Raw genomic sequence first — 21319 nt, forward strand, 5'->3', positions numbered from 1 at the left:
GCTCTGGAGACTGATTAGAAGAAGTCACTCAGGTTCAGGAGGCAAGATCAGCCCTTCACAAACCCAAACTGGTTGCCAATGTCTTTGTTTATAAGTTCCATGATAATGCATTCCATGCCCTTGCAGATCAGGCTCATCAGACTGATGGGACGGTAGTCCCCTGGATCCAAAGTGGATCGCCCTTGTGGAGTGGGATAACTGTAGATGTGCCTGAGGTGAGGATATGATTAAACATGACACGGTGCCAGTTCATTTTGTAGTTCATGTAGTACACAGCCTGAAATGTCATCTGGTCCCATAGATGCTGTATTCTTAGCTTTGGAGACTGCGGTTTCTACCTGTGTGGCCGTGATTACCAGAATTTGACAATCGTTTGTAACTGAGATGGGCCCTTTAGGGGGTGAGTGGGGGGTGAAGGCACTAAATCGATCTGCCAGGATATTGGCACTATCCTTGGGATCAGTATATTTAATGCCATTCTGTTGTAGCTCAGAGCAGATCTGAGCATTGCCATTTAGATTATTGACATAACCATAGAAAGCCTTGTGGTTGTCTTTGGAATCTTTGGCAATTTTATTTTCGTAACTAGCTTTGGAGGATTTTATGAGGGATCTCAGCTTCTTACTGAGGCTGGTAAGGGAGTTTTTTGCTTAAATACAATTTTATCTCAGAAAAAGACACACAGAAATCCTTTTTGCATAAATTACAGATATCTCACTTTCGGCTTGTTGTAGATTTGTTTGTACAAATGGTGAAGTGGTGACTGAAAAGAAGAAAATTAGATTTGAATCATTCATTGCGTTATTGTCATTCAACTGTGGTTTTTGCTTTGCTTTAAGAGAAATGGTATGCTGGACAAATCACCAGAACGGTAAAGATGAGAACACAAGAACAATTGAGCAACAGTCCCTACACATAACTGGAGTACCTCCATTGCTTTGCAAGCTTTAGAATTTCATGGCTCTAATGTTAATGCAATTGAGTTTTATGTATTAGAAGCCCCATTATTAAAGTGGGGGGATGTAAGAGCTGAGCTAAACACACCAAAAGGTAGAATGCTCTGAACCACAACAGAATGGCATTAAATATACTGATCCCTGAGACGTTGGTTAATAAGGCTCTATCTAAAGCTAAAAGCACTGCCTCCATGGGACCAGATGGTGTCCCGGGCTGTGTCATACGCGAGCTCCAAAATGAATTAACCCCGCATCTAAATACCCTGTTCAGTCTCAGCCTCTCGACAGGATATGTGCCCATAGAATGGAGCACAGCAACGGTGGTTCCACTGCACAAGGGTGGGCCCACAACCGACCCTGGGAACTACCGACCAATAAGCCTGACCAGTCTGATCTGTAAGGCAATGGAGTGAATCATTATGGAACTCATAAATGGAGAGATTGGGAACCTCCAAACACTTGACCCCACACAGTTCGGCTTCATCAAGGGCAGATCATGCCTCCTGAACCTCTTGAACTTCTTTGAGACAGTTACTCAAGCTATAGATAAGGGAAAGGAGGTACACACTGCTTACCTTGACCTTGCTAAAGCATTTGACACCATTCCCCATTCGGGTATTATTGATAATCTCACCAACCTGGGCATAAACACTTACGTCACAAGATGGATCGCAAACTGTCTCTCAGACAGATCCCACAAAGTAAGAGTAGTGGGCTCTATGTCCGAATCCAGACCAGTAACGAGCGGTGTGCCTCAGGGCTCTGTCCTGGGGCCCCTCCTGTTTGGCATATACTTCTCAGAAGTACAGACAAGCACTGAAGGGCTGTGGCTGACCAAGTTTGCAGACGACTGCAAACTGGGTGCTATAATAGAGTCTGCGGTCGACATGGATATCCTCCAGAAGGGCCTTAATGAGACTGATGTATGGTGTCAAAGCCATGGTCTCAAGCTAAATGCTAAAAAATGCATAGTAATCCCCTTTGGAAAAAACAGAGTACCCACGAACTACCATATAGGAGGTAACCCCCCGAAATCTGAAGAAGTAATAAGGAATCTAGGGACCCAAGTAGATAGTCAGCTTTCCTTTGATAACCATATGTTGCCAAGGTGGTTAGAAAATCCTTCTATGCGACCCATCTGATCACGAAAGGGTTCGCATCAAGATCTAAGGATGTAGTGGTGCCCCTCTACTCTTCCCTCATCAGACCCATTATTGAGTACAATGCACCAATTGGAATGTACCTGGCTAGGCATCTCCAGCAGCTGGAGAGACCACAGAGGTACCTCACTAAGAGAATCACTGGCCCAAACAGTTGCCCTATGCAGCACGATTGAAAAAACTAAGGCTTTTCTCTGCTGCATACCGCCTTCTCAAAGGCGATCTCTGTCTAACATACAGAGCCATGTCCAACCCAGAACTGTTGAACATGCTCCATCTTAGCAAAACCAAATCTACTCGAGCTACAAGCTCTACGGATAGAAACCTCATCACAACAATGAATAGAACATGCTGGAGGGATAGATTCCCTTCGCAAAGACTTCCCTTGCTATGGAACAAAGTCCCGATCTAGATAAGACAGAGCCCCCTCACTATCACTCTTCCAAGAGGAACCTTGACGAGTGGATGGGTAACAGAAAGTTCACACCAGGGATCATACCAACAGCTCTACTAGATAGGGGCCAAGGGTACTAGCTGCTAGATCAAGGGCCTAGGGAACTAACCAAAGGGGCGGTGAATACTGCACAACGTGGCTGGGCTAATATATGCCTTTGGGCAGATAGCCCAGTACCTACCTATGAACCTATGAACCTAAATGCCTAACTCTGTGCCTTAAATGTTTAAATTCAGATACACACTGGCAGTATTTGATAATTAGGCTATTAGATAATTGCATTTTATCATGCTTATTAATTCATTCCTGTCAGGGTGCTTTTCATGTTGGTATGTTTACTGATTTTAAAACAAAAAAATGTATACTCTTAACTTCCATACTTTCCCTTGAATTAATGAACATTTACTTAGATATGTTGGAAGTTGGGATATAACTGGTTGTACTAGTGTATTTCAGTGTTTGAAGAAGTGAACTCTTATTTTATAATGTACACTCAGAAGGGGAAATACAGATTCTAGGACTTGTGTGTGTGTCTTTTTCTGAGATAAACTTGTATGAACAAAGATACAAATAGAAAGGTACAGATTCCTTAGATTCCCATTTGGTACTTCATCAGCATGACAGGCGTCGCAAAGGGCTATACAGCAGGTACCAAAAAAAAAAAAATTTTTCTAAGAATCTGATTCTCAATTTTCAGAAAATGAGACTTGGAAAGCAAGATCTAAATCTACCACTTACATATTAGACCTGAAGGAGTATGAATTCTCTTTCTTTTTGATTGAGTCTCAGCTAAAGAAATAGTTTAAAGTGACTGAAATGCATTGAAAAAACCCTTATCAAAAGAGAAACATTCCACTTTATTTTCTTAGATACTAGGGTAGACAGAGACAGTGGAATGGTGTTTCAACTTCAGACATTTTTCGTTGGAGTCTTGGAAATAAATGCCCACACAGATGTCTAGTACTCTCCCCAGGTTCTAAGCATCTTAACAGTAACAATTACCTTTGGTGTGTCTACATCCCCTTTCAATTCAGCCAAGTGCAGTTCTCCCTTGTCCATACTGGATGCAAGTCCAGCCCTTGAGGACATATCAAACTCCCTTAGTGGCTTCCTAAACAGCAACACCAGGGGTTTGTAAGTAGTTAACAAATGGTCCACGGTTTCTGATATGGCCCCAGTGGAGTCATCCATTGAGAGCCAGAAAAGAGAATATGTTGAAAACTGCAATGAACAGCCTTCTCCCGACTGCTTTTCCTTTTCTTGATGACTGGTGAGGGGGAAGTCCAAGTTTCTAGCACCAGACTCCACAGCAAGCCAAGCAAGGGCTTTAAGTCATTAGTTCTCTACAAAGAGCTTGAGAGAACTTAACCAGCTCCTAAAGGTCTTAGGTTTGAAAGATAAACAAATTAAGCTGCTCACATAAACAGAAAAGACATGCCATGTGGAATTTCTATAAAATATTGGAGTTCCATACAGACACTTCTCCTTTCTCTCAGATATAAGCCAAGAACAAGGCTACTTATTACAGCAAAAAGGAAGGAAAGTCTCCAATGGGGTACTTACCTGCCTAACCTGGACCACTGAAAATGCAGCTAAGGGCAAGTCTTATTGGTAGATTCAAAGACAAGTATGTTTTGGATTTTGGCAACCATATATTTACTTTTAAACTGGTGGGGTCTCATGCCTCATAGGTAGGTACTAGGATATCTGCCCAAAGGCATTTATAACCCTAGCTGGAATGTGTTGGCTTTCGCCGCCCCCTTAGATTAGTTCCCTGTGCCTCTGTCCAGCACAGCCACTGAAGTGATCCCCGCGGTAAACTTCCTGTTTCCCATCCACTCGTCAAGGTATTTCTTGAAGAGTGTTAGTGAGGAGCTCTGCCTAATGTAGATTGGAATCTTGTTCCAGAGTATGGGAAGTCTCTGGGACAGGAATCTATCCATCCAGCATGTCCTATTTATTGTTGTAGTGAGGTTTAGATCCCGGGAGCGTGTGGCTCAAGGGGATATGGTTTTCTTTAGGTGGAGCATGTCCATCAATTCTGGGTTGGACATGGCCTTGTATGTCAGGCAGAGATCACCTCTGAGTAGGCGGTATGCACCCGAGTACAGCTGGAGTTTCTTCAGTCGAGAGGCATAGGGCATCTGTTTGAGGCCAGTGATCCTCTTGATGAGGTACTTCTGTGGTCTTTCCAGCTGTTACAGGTGTCATGTAAGGTACATCCCAAATGGGGCATTGTACTCTATGATGGGTCTGATGAGTAATGCGTAGAGGGGCACAATGACCTTGTTTGATCTGGATGCAAACCCTTTTGTGATAAGGTGGGCCACACAGAAGGATTTTCTAACCACTCTGGCAATATGATTATCAAAGGAGAGATTACTATCTACTTGGGTCCCCAGATCCCTTATTTCATCTTCCGTATTTAGGGGGCTACCATCTATGTGATAATTTGTGGATACTTTGTTTTTTCCAAAGGGGATAACTATGCAATTTTTGGCATTTAGCTTGAGGCCATGGTTTTGACACCAGTTATCTGTCTCAGTGAGACCCTTTTGGAGGATGTCTGTGTCAACCGGAGAGTTAATTATAGCCCCTAGTTTACAGTTGTCTTCGAACTTGGTCAGCCATAGTCCTCCTGTGCTTGCCTGTACCTCTGAGAAATATATGCCAAACAGGAGGGGTCCTAGGATTGAACCTTGGGAATGCCACTTACAGTTGTGTACACTTACCATAAATGTAGATGTTCGAGTGTATTCACTGTTGCAGTCATTACAATTGGGTTATCCTGCTGGCAGGCTACCCTCAGTCGGCCTGAATTCCAAAGTCTAGGTCCAGCGTCGGTTGCTGTCGCCTCTTCCCTGACGTCAGTGCGCCAGGGGTATAAAATATGCAGCCAACGCCATTTTCTTCAGTTTTTCTTGCCCCAGATGTCAGGTGCCCCCAAACGGGTAGGCTAAAAATATGACCATAAAGCATACATGAACCAAAGTATCTTTTGCCCTCATCTACAAGAAAATACACCACATAGGTTGTATAGATTAGAGAAGTACAGAAAAGTTCCAGCAAAGAAAAGGGGGATGGCGGGTGGGTAACCTGAACTGCAACAGTGAATACACTCGAACATCTACATTTTTGTTAAGTGTACACAACCGTACTATGTTCTTCGTGTTTCACTGTTGCAGTCATTACAATTGGGTTGAATCCCAAAGCTATGGTTGGGAGGCTGGAGCTAAATAGCATTAGGAGCGGCTATGAGGCCCTGCAGAACTGCAGTGGCAAAGCCTGCCCTGGATTTAGAGTAGAGTGGTAAGTGATAGTGCTTTGTAAAAGTGTGCACTGAACTCCAGGTAGCAGCCTCTAAAATGTCTTTGGTTGGAACTCCCCTGAGGAAGGCTGCTGACGTGGCTGCTGTTCTGGTTGAATGTGGCCTAATGCCTTTAGGCACTGGCTTGCCATGTTGTGAATAGCAGAAACTAATGCAGTGGCCTATCCACTTTGAAATAGTCTGCTTTGAGATAGCCTTTCCTTGTGATCCTGCAGCATATGCCATTAGTAATTGCTCTGTCTTTCTGAAAGCTTTGGTTCTGTTCAAGTAGAAGTGTAGCTGTCTGTGTATGTCCAAAGAATGCAGAATTCTCTCCCCCTTATTCTGTGGGTTTGGGTAAAAGGTAGGCAGATGAATAGTTTGGTTAAGGGCCACACTGGACACTACCTTAAGCATAAATGTTGGGTTTGTCCTCAGGGAAACCCTGTCTGGATAAAAAATGATAAAAGGTTCCACAGCCATGAGTGCCTGTAGCTCTGAAACTCGTCTTGCAGAGGTTATTGCTAGGAGCAGAACTGTTTTCCAAGATAAAAACTTTATATCAGCTGTAGCGGCTGGCTCAAAAGGAGGCAGGGTGAGTTTTTCCAAGACATAGTTGAAGTCCCATGCAGGTATTGGTGATCTCCTTGGAGGCCTTAAATTTTTTGCTCCTCTGAGGTATTGTCTTAATAAAGGATGAGAAAAGATTAGTGGCTCTGAAATGTAATGAGCCGAAATGGCAAAGGCATGAATTTTAATTGATGAAAAGGATAGGATGAGGAATATTTGGTACAGCTATGTCAATTCCTTGTGCCTGGTTCTAAGCACAGAATCTCTTCCATTTTCCAGCATAAAATTTTCTAGTACTAGGCCTCCTGGCCTCCAAAATGACATCCATCACCGCTTTAGTGAGAGGTGTGTTTTGTATGACTACATTATCCGCCATGCTACCACATTTAAGGTCTTGAGTTGGCTGTGCAGGATATGATTGTTTTGTTGGGACAATAGATGAGGTATTTGAGGTAAGGTCCAGGCTGGGCATTGAGACAAGTTCCTTAGGTTTGGATACCAGTACTGGCGGGGCCAGTCTGGGGCAATCAGTATAATTTCTGGCTTCTCTTGTCTGACCTTTAGGAGTACCTTGGGGATGAGAGGTAGTGGAGGAAAGGCATATACTGTTAAGTTTTTTCAGCTGAAAGATAGGGCATCCACTATCCATGCTTGTCTGTGATAAGTCCTTGCGCAGAATCTCTTTAGTTGGCAGTTGTGAGGAGAGGCAAATAGATCTATGTCCGGGCATCCCCAATCCCTTGTTATCATGTTGAAGACTTGTGGATCCAATTTCCACTCGTGGGGATCCATGAGGTTTCTGCTTAGTTCATCTGCCAGAGTATTTATCTTTCCTGGCAGGAATTGTGCCTGCAGATGTACCTGGTAAGTCAATGCTGTGTCCCACAAAGTCATGGCTAGTCTGCAAAGGGGATAAGAATGAGTGCCTCCCTGCTTGTTTATATACCACATGACTGTGGTATTGTCTGTCTTTATCAGTAGTTGCCCTGGATGAAGTAGGTCCTTGAAGGCTGTGAGGGCATTCTGAACAGCTAGCATCTCTTTATGATTGATATGTAGATGCATTTGGTTTGTGGACCATGTGCCTTGAATACATCTTCCTGCCATGTGGGCCCCCAGGCATAATCTGATGCATCCGTTGTTAATGTCTGCCTGGCTGGGGGTAAGGTGAATGGCTGTCCCTTGTTCTGGTGACAAGCCTTCGCCCACCATCGAAACTCCTGTTGCAGGCAGGGAATGAGAGTAATTATTGTTTCCAGGCTGTGGCAATGCTGAGTCCAAACACTTTTTAGGTACCATTGAAGTTTCCTCATATGCAGTCTTGCATATGGAATTAGTAGAATGCAGGATGCCATGAAGCCCAAAGCCTGCAGAATTTTTCTTGCAGATAACTGGGCCTTTGTTGCCAACAGTTTGAAATAGGTAGTCAGTTGCCTTTCTTTGTCTGGCGTGAGATAAGCCATCTGGGCAGTTGTATTTAAGCTTGCACCCAGGAATATTATCTCTTGAGAAGGTACTAGTTATGATTTCTATTTGTTGACTGTGTACCCTAGGCATGGTAGTAATCTCTTTACAAATGCCAGATGCTGTAGTAGAATGCCCTTGTTCTCTGCTTGAATGAGGCAGTCGTCCAAGTAAGGATATATTTGTATTCCTCTTTATCTGCAGAATGCAAATACTGATGCCAGGCACTTTGTGAAGACCCTGGGCGCAGTAGATAAGCCAAAGGGCAGTGCAGAGAATTGGTAGTGCATTGAGCCAGCTTTGAATCTGAGGTATCTTCTGCATGTTTGTCTGATTGGGACATGCAGGTATGCCTCTTTTAGGTCTAAAGTCACAAGCCAAGCCTTCTTGCCCAGCATGGGCAGAAGCTGCTGTAGAGTCAACATTTTGAATTTTGGCATATCCAGATATGTGTTTAGAATAGATAGGTCCAGTATTGCTCTCCAGGCTTTGTCTTTTCTGGGTACCAAGAACAGTCTTAAATAAAATCCTTTCCCCTGCTCTTGCTCTGGTACTTGTTGAATGGCCCTCATATCTATGAGGGATGAGACTTGTTTTTGTGCCCCTGCCCATTGGTTTTTTGGCAGGTCTGGCCAACTGTTTGCCTTTGGCAGGGTATGAAAGTGAAACTTGTAGCCCTGTGACACTATGTCTAAAACCCATTTGTCCTGTGTTATGTGCCAATTTTGAGAAAAAAATGCTAGTTTTCCCCCTAAAGGTGCTGCCAGAAGATAGGTGCTTGGCGCAGGCAGGGGGAAGTCACTGGGACTGTTTCCTGTATGGCTGTGATTTGTCTTCTCCACTTTTGGAGGTAGAAGCACCCCATTGTTTAGACCTGTACAAACCTTGGGGCTGGGTTCTGCCTCTAGGGCATCTCTATCTGCCCCTTTGTGGCCTGTCTGACACTGGAAAGGACCAATTCTTTGTAGGCCAGTGTCTGCTAAGTCTTGCAGGCTGTACCTGTAAGAAATCCTTGACTGTTTGCATAGCTTTAGCTTTGTCCTCCATTTTCTTTAACATCTCTTCTGCTTTAACGCCAAACAAGGTATCATGCTGTAATGGAGCATCTAATAATTTTGCTTTAACATGATCAGGTAGAGTTTGTTCCTTTAACCAAGCATGCCTCCTAATGACAGAACCCGTAACAGCGGCCCTGCAGGAGGCCTCCAGGGAATCAAAATCACATTGCAAAGTATGCTTTCCAACTTGTTCAGCTGCATGCAATAAATCCTGCATTTCTTTGTTTTCTGCACATTCAGAATTTATCAACAATTTCTGTTTAAGCAGTGACATAATATATTGCTGATATTTGAGCATATGAAACTGACAATTTAAAGCCCTTATAGCCAAGGTAGCAGAAGTGTAAATCTTTTTTCCCCATCTGTCCAGAGCTCTAGAATCCCTGTCAGAGGGTGTAGGGTTTTTTGCAATAGAAGCCTTGACTCCTTTGAGACCCTGAGAGATAGTTTCTGGGTCAGCAGCAGGGTTTTTGAAAAGGAATTTATGAGAGTCAGGATCCCTGTAGTATCTGTCTGGCTTAACAGGAGCTGGAGGTAAGGAATCAGGGTTCAGACTGGACTCTTCTACAATGTCTAACACAGGTGGAATAGCTAGGGGCCTGTGTTGTGGTAGTAAAAGGAAGTCTCTGAGCCTTTTCTTAGATTCTGAAAAATCTTGGCTCTCCTAGTGGAAATGTTCCCTCATAGTATGCAAAGTTTCCCCAAAAGAATTATCCTCAGGTGGGGAGGCTGAAGGGATAGATTCTTCAGCATCGGAATCCTCATAGGGAGGAAGAGAGTATGCCTGATCAGAAGAGGAATCAGATAAAATGGAAACTTGATCTGAAGATTCATATTCTGTCTGTTGCCTAGGCCTCTTATCAGGAGGGGGATGGGAACCCCTGATCAAAGTAATTAAGTCTTCGGCCATTTTGAGCATCTGTTTTTTGGGCATGGAGGGCTGTCCATGAGGCTGTTGTACTTGTTTCTTTGTCTTTAAAGGTGTTTTAGTCTTTGCCTTTGAAGCTGAAGTAGTTTTAACATATAATTGAGTAGGTCTGAAAACACCCTCAGAAGCCGATGCCTGCTCAGCAGCTCCGGACCCATCTGAGGGAATTGTCTCTGAAGGTCCAATACCTTGAGTTTCCTGCGGCCTGGTCGACTCCATGTGGGAGTCAGTAGCGGCCTGCGAGTCTAAAGTAGCGGTCATCAGGGGCTGCGAAGGTGCCTCACTGAGAACCGGCGAACCGGCGACTGGCTTAGAAGAAACCTCGTTGTCGGTTTTGGACCTCAGATGCCTGTCCTTCTCTTTTTCTTTGCATTTCTTGTGAATTCCGGTAGTTGGATGGCTATCCGATGACATCGTATAATTAAATCTTCTGCCAAAATAGTGAAATGCAAAATCGTACCGATGCTTAATAGTGCGTTGGTTAAATCTAGCACAAAATCGACAATTAGCAACGTCGTGGTCAGGGCCTAGGCAAGGAATACAGTAAGAATGAAAGTCCTTATGAGGTATTTGCTTCCCACAAGAAATACAATTATTAACTTTTTCTGACATTGGTCTGGAGCAAGAAAAAAGTTTCCCCAACAGGGTACGTATCTTTTAAAGAAGACTTCGGATCTGAAACTCGAACACGAAAATCTCAAGAGTCAGCCGACCGGCACTTGAGAACTGCTTTTGCTTCGGGCCCCGCGTGGCAAGAAAGACTGAAGAAAATGGCGTTGGCTCCATCTTTTATACCCCTGGCGCACTGACGTCAGGGAAGAGGCGATAGCAACCGACGCCGGACCTAGACTTTGGAATTCAGGCCAACTGAGGGTTGCCTGCCAGCAGGATAACCCAATTGTAATGACTGCAACAGTGAAACACGAAGAACATCTAGTTTAGAGTCAGACCTAGCTACCGCAACTCTTACCATGTGGGTTCTGTCCCTGAGCCAGTTGGCAACCCATCTCATGACGTAGGGTTTATGTTCAGGCTGGTGAGCTTGTCTATAATATCAGAATGGGGAATGGTGTCGAAGGCCTTTGCGAGGTCTAGGTAGGCTGTCTGGACCACCTTTCCCTCGTCTACAGCCTTCGTAACTGTCTCAAAGAAGTCCATCAGGTTTAGGAGGCATGATCTGCCCTTAATAAAGCCGAACTGGGTAGGGTCCAGTGTTTAGATATTCCCACTGTCTCTGTTAATGAGATCCATGATGATGTGCTCCATAGCCTTGCAGACTAAGCTAGTCAGGCTTATAGGGCGATAGTTCCCGGGGTCTGTTGTGGCTCTACCTTTGTGGAGCGGAATAACCGTTGCTGTGCACCACTCTATGGGCATGTAGCCTGTGGAGAGGCTGAGTCTGAACAGTGTGTTTAGGTGAGGGGTTAGTTCATCTTTGAGCTCATGTAGGACGCAGCCTGGGACACCGTCCGGTCCCATTGATGCTGTGTCTTTGGCTTTGGAGAGGGCTGTTTTAACCAGAGTGTCTGTGATTTCAGGGGCACTACATTCTTCTGGTATGGTTATGGGCCCTTTTGGGGGTGAGAGGGGGGGTGAAGTTTGCACTGAACCTGTCTGCCAGGATGTTGGCGATATCGGTCGGCTCAGTGCATTTTGTGCCTTTCTGCACCAACTCCGAGCAGATCTGGGAATTGCCACTTAGATTCTTGACATAGCTAAAGAATGCCTTGTGGTTATCTTTGGAGTCCTTGGCAATTTTTCTTTCGAAGTTCGCCTTGGATGATTTTATGAGGGATCATAGTTTCTTGCTGATACTGATCAGCGATGTCTTCCCCTCTTGGGATTTTATTCTTTTCTGTACTAGTTTCCTCCTTCTATTGTATAGCTTGTTTATGGCAGGGGTCCACCAGACTGGTTTCTTTTCTTGGAGGAGTGAGTCTTGGTTTTGCTTGGGATAGCACGATCCATGCATTCTTGTAGGTGCCCGTAGAGTGCATTAGTAAAGGATTTCTCAGCTTGGGCAGCATTATCCTTTAGCATGGGGATTTGAAACTTTCCACCTCGGTCTTAAGTAACGTGAAGTTTGCTTTTGAAAAGTTTTTCACGGTGGTTTCTTTGACCGGGGGTGGGGGCGGAATGTGGATATCCAGAGTGATTAGTTTATGGTCAGATCTAACCAGCGAGGGGTTGACCTCCGGTGTGGAATACCGGTCGCCCATGTTGGTGATCACCAGGTCCAATATGCTGTCACCTCTTGTGGGGTTGTTGACCAGCTGATCCAGGGCATTTGAGTTTATAAATTCTAGGAAATGTTGGGCAAGGGAGTTAGTACTTGACTTGTTCTCCCAGTTAATGCTTGGGTAATTGAAATCACCCAATACATCAGGGTGTTTGGTAGGACCTTTATGTTTCCCAGTGTTTCCAGAAATGTGGAATGGGGGTCCTGGGACATGGTGGGTGATCTGTAACAAGCTGCAATTTGAATTGCAGTTCTGCCAGTTGTTAGCTGCATGTGGATGATCTCTGAATCATTGTGCTGTGCCACTAACCTGGAGGTGTGGGTATCCTTGATGAATATGGATACGCCCTTGCCTTTTGTATTTCGGTCCGGGTTTTGTGGCCAAAATGTATGGTATGAGTTGTTGCCTGGTAGTGCTGGGGTGCTCTCTGGAGCCTTAAACCAGGTTTCTGTTACTGCACAGATATCGATTTTCTCCATACTGAGGAGTGCCTCTAGTGCATGCATTTTGAGGTTTAGACTTCTGACATTGAGTAGCATTACCCTCAGTGTTTTGTTACTTGTGCTATTTACAGCGGTGGGTTTTGTCTTTTGAGCCTTGCCTAAAAAAGGCACTATAGGGGCAAGAGCCTTGGCGCTTTGAAGGTCTTGATACTAGCTGGATATTCATTCCTTATATCCCACATAGCTTAGGCTATTGCAATAGTGGTCTAATGATAACTCATGCCTGGTTTAATAACTGTGTTGAGATCCTGTTGGTCCTATCTTAAGTGTCAAGAAAGAATTTCCTTAATAAAAGAACAGAAGACCTAACTACCTGCAGCAACAAACATGGTTACATACTTTGATGTTGTTTTCATGTGCAAAGTACTACACATAATATTCATGACAGAAACAAATGCCTAAGCTCATTGGAACTACTCCCTCCTGGTGGTGTAATACTAATTCTTCTGGCTACTGAGAACAGATATTCTGTGAATGACCACCTAATAAGTCCCCTCTACAGCAAAGTAGAATGCTCGTTTCACATATCTGGGGATGAACGTTTATCCTATTGGCCCCATTATTCCTCATAAAGTTACTGCTGAATTTTCCTGTTTACTACATAAAATCTACACATCTACCCATAACCATATCACCAGGTACTTTAAATCCAAAACATTACAAACTGCTCAAAACCAACAAGTAGTAGTATGCTCATTGTTGTTCTTCTTCTTTCGGCTTTTCCCGGTTAGGGGTCGCCACAGCGGAACTCCGGTCCGCTAATGATTGGCATTAGATTTTTACGGTGCCGAGGTGCCAGCTCGACACCCAACCTTCAACGAAGGCACGCCCATTCACGCATGTCTTTCGAAGGCCACTCGACCGCGGGGAGGACATGCAGACTCCACACAAAAGGCGCTCCAGCTGAGAATCGAACGGGAGAACCTCTTGCTGTGAGGTGACAATGCTATCGCTGCACTACCACCGATTTAGTATGCTCATTGTACTACATCAAAATACATAAAAAACAATGGGCAGCTCCACTGGATTCCTTAAAGCGGCAAAACTCTTACCAGCCTATGATAACTGGATTGTTATTGTAGTCTCAAACACTGCAACACAAAAAGAAACACATGAAAATATTTATCATAGGATTCCAAGATACAACTCAGATTTGTATTTCCCTTTCGCTGGTTCTTCCTCTTCTGTTTTGAAAATGAATGCCCATGGCAGTGATGATGGCACATTTCAGCATGATCTTTCCTTTTATTGGGAATATTAATACAGTTATTTGACTGGTCAGTTAATTTCACTAGTTAGATCTCAACAAATGTTATCAGCACTTTAGCTTGGTTTCACTTTGACCTTAGAGATTACAATACAGTCAATGTTTTCAAGATGCAGTACTATCAATGCTCTGTGTCCAATAGTGACATACATGATATACTGCTTTCTTTATACATTATATGGTTTGTAGCTTGATGATGAACATTTAAATAAAATAGCTGACAAAAAAGGAAACATTCTAAATAATCTTCATAAAGTCTAGCTGTTGAACATGCCTTTCTGAGTCAGAAGCCTTCCTCTGCAGTGACATACACATACATACGCGCGCGTGCACACACACACACACACACACACACACACACACACACACACACACACACACACACACACCAACAAAGGCCAAACACTGCAACAAAGCATTTTTTTAAGTCTGAGTTTAGTTCATCAGCATTTTTTCTTTTATATAATCTAAGACGCCACTTATAAAAAAATGCAAGATCATTTTAGTTAAAAAGCAGTGTTTCTGAAAACCAAAGTATACATTCCAGGATTATGTTTTACTTACACAATAAAAACAATCAGTGAAGAGGCATGCATTTTTTTTTATTTATTAATTTAATTCAATCATTCATTCAATTCATTCCCTGATTATCAGCGTAATCTACTTTAGGGCAACAGGGAAGACATTGCTTATTCTGGTACTTAAAATATACAAGACAGAGAAACTAATCCCAGATAGCTTAGTAACTCATTGCAGGATGTGCATGAGCACACACACACACTTAATACATGCACTTATGGGAAACTCACGCAGGACAATTATCTATGGACAATTTGAAGAGCTGCCGATTCTCCTACAGCACACCCTGGAATGAGAGAGGACACTGAAACAAACTGTAAAAACCTACACAGACACATGGAAGATGTGCTGACTACATAAAGAAGGAAATGAACTGAAGGGCCATGCACTGTAATGTAGCAACAGTAATTGCTCATCACTGTGGCATGCTTCAGAAATACCAGCAGAATAAAAACAGGTAGCTCAGTGAATGAAGGAAAAGGCTTCTTGCTGTGTGCAGGGATTGATTCAGCACAAGGCCATCTAGGCAGCTGCCTTGGGCCTGTGCTGTTTGGGGGGCCCTATAAACATGACCAGACCAATGCTGTCTGACATTGCTATGATAAAAGTTAAGAATGGATGAACCTCTTGTTGCCTACTCAAAGTATGCATCAGGAACATCTCTCCAATCTTTGCAGAACCTCAGTCAGTAATGCCAGTGATGATTATGAATCTGGATCAATGTTAAGTTATGCTTGGAATGGAACTAACCATGTGTGTGTGTGTGTGTGTGTGTGTGTGTGTGTGTGTGTGTGTGTGTGTGTGTTTATTGCAGTTAGTCAGTAATGCCAGCCAGGGATACAGAGCTCATACTTACCACAAACATCTCTTGTTTGTTTTCACTGAGGATTGCCGTCAGCAATAACAACCAGTAATATTATGCCTTAGTTTTGGTACGACCTCCTAAAAATCTGTTTCATCATTGACGACTGCAGTCAGCCAGCAATGCCAGTACACATTTCTTGCCTCATATTTATGCCCAAGCCAATGATACACACAACATTGATTTTTTTGCCTCATATTTCTGCCCCAATTTGTTAGATCAGGAAAATCCATTCTGCAAGAGCTCTGTTTGGTTAAGTGACTCGCTCAGAGTTACTAATCATCCACACAAAACACCCATTCTGGCACACTGGTCCCAATAAAGGCAAGGAAGTCACTCCGATCTTAGTAAAAAAATGAAAAGCTTTTAATATACAAAAAAGCAATCTGCATTAAGCGCTTCCATTCTGCACAGGGAACTTAATTAGAATGCGTGTAAAACAAATAACTGCCATTAAAAATAGTACAACACCCCCATTGGTTCCTGAACTAATTCAATTAACTAAAAGAATTCCAATTAAGTACTTCCAACTTGCCGGCCCAAAAAAACCTTGTGTGAAAGTATAAAATATAAAAATGTATATAAAATATAAAAAATGTATACATTCTACTACATAGTATAACATAACCCCCCCAGCTTTAAATGAACATTGCTCTACAATACCTGCCCTCAAGAGAATAGTCTTGTAATTAAGGGATGACTTCAAATCCCATTACTGTTATATTGTTATTATTGAGTTGTACTTGTATATTAAGTTATATTATACTATGTAGTAGAATGTATACATTTTTATATTTTATATACATTTTAATATTTTATACTTTCACGCAAGGTTTTTTTTTGGGTAGGCAAGTTGGAAGTACTTAATTGGAATTCTTTTAGTTAATTGAATTTGTTCAGGAACCAATGGGTGTGTAGTACTATTTAATTGCTGGTATTATACTAATGGCAGTTATTTGTTTTACAAGCATTGTGATGAAGTTCCCTGTGTGGAATGAAAGTGCTTAATGCAGATTGCTTTTTTGTATATCAACAGCTTTTTATTTTTTTAGTAAGATCGGAGTGACTTCCTTGCCTTTATTGGGATCAGTGCGCTGGACTGGGTGTTTTATGTGGACTATTAGTAATTTGTGGTTGTTTCACCTAGTTTCTTTCCACTTGCTCAGAGTTACACAGTATGCAAAAAGAAGCAGAAAGAGTCAAACTCTATACTAACTCTAAGGAGCAGCTCATTAAGAGCTCCGAGCCTCAAGTCCTCTGTACTGTCAGGCCTTTGTTTACAGCTTTATTTTCTGGTAAATCGCTGTGAATTATAATAGTCTACCTTATATCGGTCTCACAGTTTGTCTAACATTTATGACCTACTCCATTGTTAACTTCTTTTTTCTGGTAAATCTCAAAGATTGCAGTTAACCAATAATGGGAGTAATTAGCCCTGCATAGATATTATTGTTCACAAAATATGCATCCAAGCAACACCTGTTGTTCTGTTCACTTTTTATGTGAATTAGACTCACCTGGTATTTAAAACTCTGAGCTATTAACAAACTGCTTCCGGTAATCAAAAGTACAGAGTTTGAATCCTTCCACCTCCATTTGCCAACTGTATAACTTTGAGCAAGTCATTTAACTAGACAATGCTCCTGTGTTACCTCTAAATATGCACTTTGTCCAGTGGGGTCACCTAGTTAAAAGATGCAATAAATCCTCTAAAATTTGTCCTCTCATTATTTTTGGCATTGTCCAGAACTCTTCAGCAAAGACTTCTAGGTCATTACTTACATACTCCTTTATTTATGTGATTGCAAGCAAACATTGCAGGTGTATGCAGCAATACAAGACACTGTAACAGATGATTAAATGTCTGTGTGTGTGTGTGTGTGTGTGTGTGTGTGCGCGTGCAAATACTTGGTTCCTGCATCCCAGCACAGTTATGGTGTAAAGGAAGGGTACAATAAGCAGGTGTATCGTCACATTAGCCATGTTCTTTGGACACTATTCTTGGTTTCCTTTTTTCTCCTGGCAGTGTGTTTATTACCTGACTATGAAGAAACTGGACAGCATGAAGTCTATGGGTTTATTATTAATATTATAAATATGAATATGTTTTTAATTTAACTTGTTTTTGCAGGGACACGTGTGAAATGAATTGTGCTGGAAGTGCAAGTTTGTTTGGCACATAGTGCAGATGAGTAAGGCTATGGACTCTTAAAGTGCTGCTTCATGTAGTGTAGGATTTGACTCCTGCAGCCTTCATTTGTGTACTGTGTGATTCTGACCACTTTATTTCACCAGACAGTGTTCCTATGTAGCCCCTGAAAAGGGACACTTGTGTCTATTTGATTATTTCTGTCCGTTAGCAATTGAGCTGCACATTTGTGTTATAAATTCCTGCACCCTTCACATAGCTGGTAATCTGTGCTTCACACTATGAATCTCAGCACATCTTTTCTAGTTTAATAAGTTGCTAGATGCAATTTCAATAAACGTGAGTTTCAGTAAATGTGAGTTTCAAAGGAAAACAACTATATACAGATTATCATGGGAAGTCTTTTTTCAAAGTGAAAGTGTTTTTTTTTAGCAAATGTCTGTCTGTGTTTTGTAGTAAAATCTGAAGTAAAAATATTAACTCAAACCCAAATCTCTGTTTTTATTATGATGCACTGTGACAGGTTTTAACAGTGTTTTATGGTAAAGTGGGGGTGACAGTCAAGTAATGGGATACTGGTATGGTGTGGGTGCTCTTGATCCGTTACCCTGCACAGGGCCCCATTTGAACATGATCTGTATCTGGCTGCATACATCACAAAGCAACAACTAATACCTTATTATACATAGTACTGAAAAAGAACAGGGCTTTGAATGGTACAAAAAAAGCAGTATTTTTGTAGTTGGATTGGGGAGAGCAGAAAGGTGGCTCTGTACTAAGAACTCTATGTCACAGCTCTAGGACCCAGAATTCAATCCTGACTTCAGGTCACGGTCTGTATGAAGTCTGCATGTTCCCTACATATCTGTTTGTTTTTTTTGCAGGTTATTACAGTTTTCTCTTACCACTGAAAAGCATAGTGACTGACTCAATACACTGAATAACATATACTTTATTTACCAGTACCCTACTGGCCTGGCTCATTGCTACAACAGGCCTAAGAAGGACCCCATCCCTATACATGGTTAGGAACTAATCAATCACTCTAACAATAAATAAGAAAAACAAATGACTAAGTATATAAAATAACCGGAAGACAGTATTGAACTTACCTCCTCATAGTCCTTCTTGCTTTCTGCTTGCAAAATAACTGATCTGAAAAATATAAATGAAATTGCGCAGTTGTTACCCTTTAATCTTTCCAAGACACATTTATATTTTCATTACAATAGCATTAATTCTATGCAAAAGACCAATAATTCATGGATGCATACTGATATACCAGCAACAACACTTTGGAATGTTTTTTTTTTTTTTTTAATACCTTTGTTAACCAGCTAAGCCCACTGGACAAAAATGTCCCTTTCCAGGGGAGCACAGTCTGGTTAAATGACTTGCTTAAAGCCATACAGAATGCAAATGAAGGTGGAAAGCATTAAACCCTGTACGATTTGGTTACAGGAAGAAGCATATTAACACTTTGGACCCATAATACTCTGAGCTGCCTACCACACGATACAGGGTTCTGTAGAGTTAGCAAGATAAGCAGAATGGCTGTCAATTAACAATATATTTTTTTCCTTTTGAGGTGGGAGGAGGGTTGAATAAAAGGCTATACCTTCTCACCACAACATGGGAAAAGAGATGAGGGATAGCCACTCACAAGTAATATATTTAGAGGTGATCAGGGATGCATAGGGGTTGACAGAAAAAATAATTGCCTCCAAGAAGCAGAAGGACAAGGATCAGATTGTTACATATATGACCCAGGACTGGGAGAGAATGAGACAAAACGGTTTACAGCTTTTTAGCTTTGGCCTGACATGGGTAAAGGAAAGGGTGGCTCTTTCTCCATGGGTGAACCAGTCATGGTTATGAAAGGTATTAAATCAGGAATTGGGAAAATAATTGGGAAAATAGGGGTTGGGAGGGTGGCTTAATGGGGAAGGTGTTTGCCTTACAAACACAAGGTGCAAGGTTTGAGTCTCACAAGGGATAATTGGCTAGGCTTAAAATGGCTCGCAAGGGCAGTTAGCTTAGTACTAAACTATGAACCTATGAACAGTGCACACCTCACAGAAAAAGAAACAAAAATGCTTAAGATATTTCCCAGCATTATGTAATATTGTGGATAAAGACAATCAAACAAACACACACTTACTTCTTTCCATCAAAGGAGGATATCTGAAAGCAGTATCGCCGGTCTTCACAGTCTACTGCCATCACAGAACAGTTGTCAATGTCCATCACAAGTCCTCCTGCCACATGTCCTCTGGCTTGACTCATAAGGATGCCACCCTGGGTAAAGTAATACAGCCTGTCCCAAGTAGATGAAACCAATCCAGTCTTACTGAAACACAGACCAAACACAGTATTAGCAACAACACACAACGTTCTAGTTACAGAGTAAAATAAATCTGAAATTACTAACTAAAAAAAAATCCTGTGCATAAAATGCAACTAAATCCAAACATTATAATAACTTTAACTGAAAATGAAACTTTTTCCAAAAATGGTGATATAAGAGAGATCTACACATACCATATCACCAAATCTGTGAGACAGCCCTCTGTATTCCATGACAATTTGCACTACTTTTGACATATGCAGCTCATAATCTGAGAAAAAGCCCTTTGCAGTCCATCGCAGTTTGTACTTCTTTTAATGCATGCAGCTCAACACAAAAAATGACATTTCTTTAGCTACTGTATTCACATGCTTACTTGCCTTCTGCAAGTACATATCATGATGCCTGTTCCTGAACCAGCTTCTATCATCCTCAGTTCAGATGAGATTAAAGGCTATTTTAGTCTACTGACCATTTACACCTTTGCCAATACAGGCTTTACCTCCTTCCTTAAGGAGGAAGAGACCAGTCAGTCACAGGATAAATCTGAAAGCATCCCTCTGGTCATCTAGAGTTAATGTGGAGGAGGATACAGAATCACATTGTTTAACCAAATTTATTCCAGTGAAGGGGGAGAAGTTCGGTGATGAATCCATCTCTCCCCATTGCATTCTGTTAATCTGCTGATGAAGGCTTCAGTGTCTCGTTCTAATATTAGATAAGCTGTCTGTCTAAATGAGATATAGGCAGTCTAGGACCACTGGTTCTCTAACTACATAGTAGTAGAGGCACAGATCACATATCAAGAGTCTACAAGGTACAGGGCAGGGCTTTAGGACTCTCTTGGCAACCAAGGTTCTTAAGATGAGAAATCTTTTTCTGTTGGAAACTTCTGGAGCTTTTTGAGTTTGCCGAGTTGCCAAATGATACATATACTGGACGGAACACTGTACTCTGTTTGATCAGTGCTGAACACAGTGGGACAATAACATCTCTGGATCTGGACAAATACCTTTGGCTACTAGGTGTACCAAATAGAAGGATTTCCTAATAACAGTTGCCATATAACTATCAAAGGAGAGGGAACTTCTGACCCAAGTGACCAGATCTACCTTTCTTGATTAGTAAGGGTGTTTTATTGATTCTGTATGTTGTGGGTAATTTCTGTTTTCCAAAAGAAACAATACTACACTTTTTAGTGTTGAGTTTAAGTCCATTTTCCATTCACCAGGTATTACCTCGAATAAACTCTTTCTGAAGAAGGTAAATATTTGAAGGGGTTATGACAATTTAACCAAATTGACAGGTAACTGTAAACTGGGTTTATTAGAGGCCCTGGTTATCAATTTTGAGATTTATTTATTTGCATTTGTTTATTGGGATAATCCGAATGGGCAGTGCCCCTTTTCAGTGATTGTTGGGGGAGAAAAGCTCCAATAAAGTTATTCATTGCTATTATTGTAACAGATAAGACA

General features: G+C 42.0%; 1 protein-coding gene across 2 annotated transcripts in view; it reads right to left on the reverse strand.

The window, feature by feature from the left end:
- The window catches only part of APPL1 (adaptor protein, phosphotyrosine interacting with PH domain and leucine zipper 1), a 1282591-nt gene that overhangs the window by 368510 nt on the left and 892762 nt on the right, over positions 1 to 21319 (reverse strand). For both annotated transcript variants that reach the window (XM_044078766.1, XM_044078765.1), the window contains exons 11-12: positions 19659 to 19847; positions 18610 to 18652 (exon numbers count right to left, since the gene is read on the reverse strand). In XM_044078766.1, coding sequence (XP_043934701.1) covers positions 18610 to 18652; positions 19659 to 19847 — 232 coding nt within the window. The remainder of the gene's footprint in view (positions 1 to 18609; positions 18653 to 19658; positions 19848 to 21319) is intronic.

The sequence above is a fragment of the Protopterus annectens genome, chromosome 7.part1 (assembly GCF_019279795.1).
Source record: "Protopterus annectens isolate FY-2018-M chromosome 7.part1, PAN1.0, whole genome shotgun sequence".
Lineage (NCBI taxonomy): Eukaryota > Metazoa > Chordata > Ceratodontiformes > Protopteridae > Protopterus > Protopterus annectens.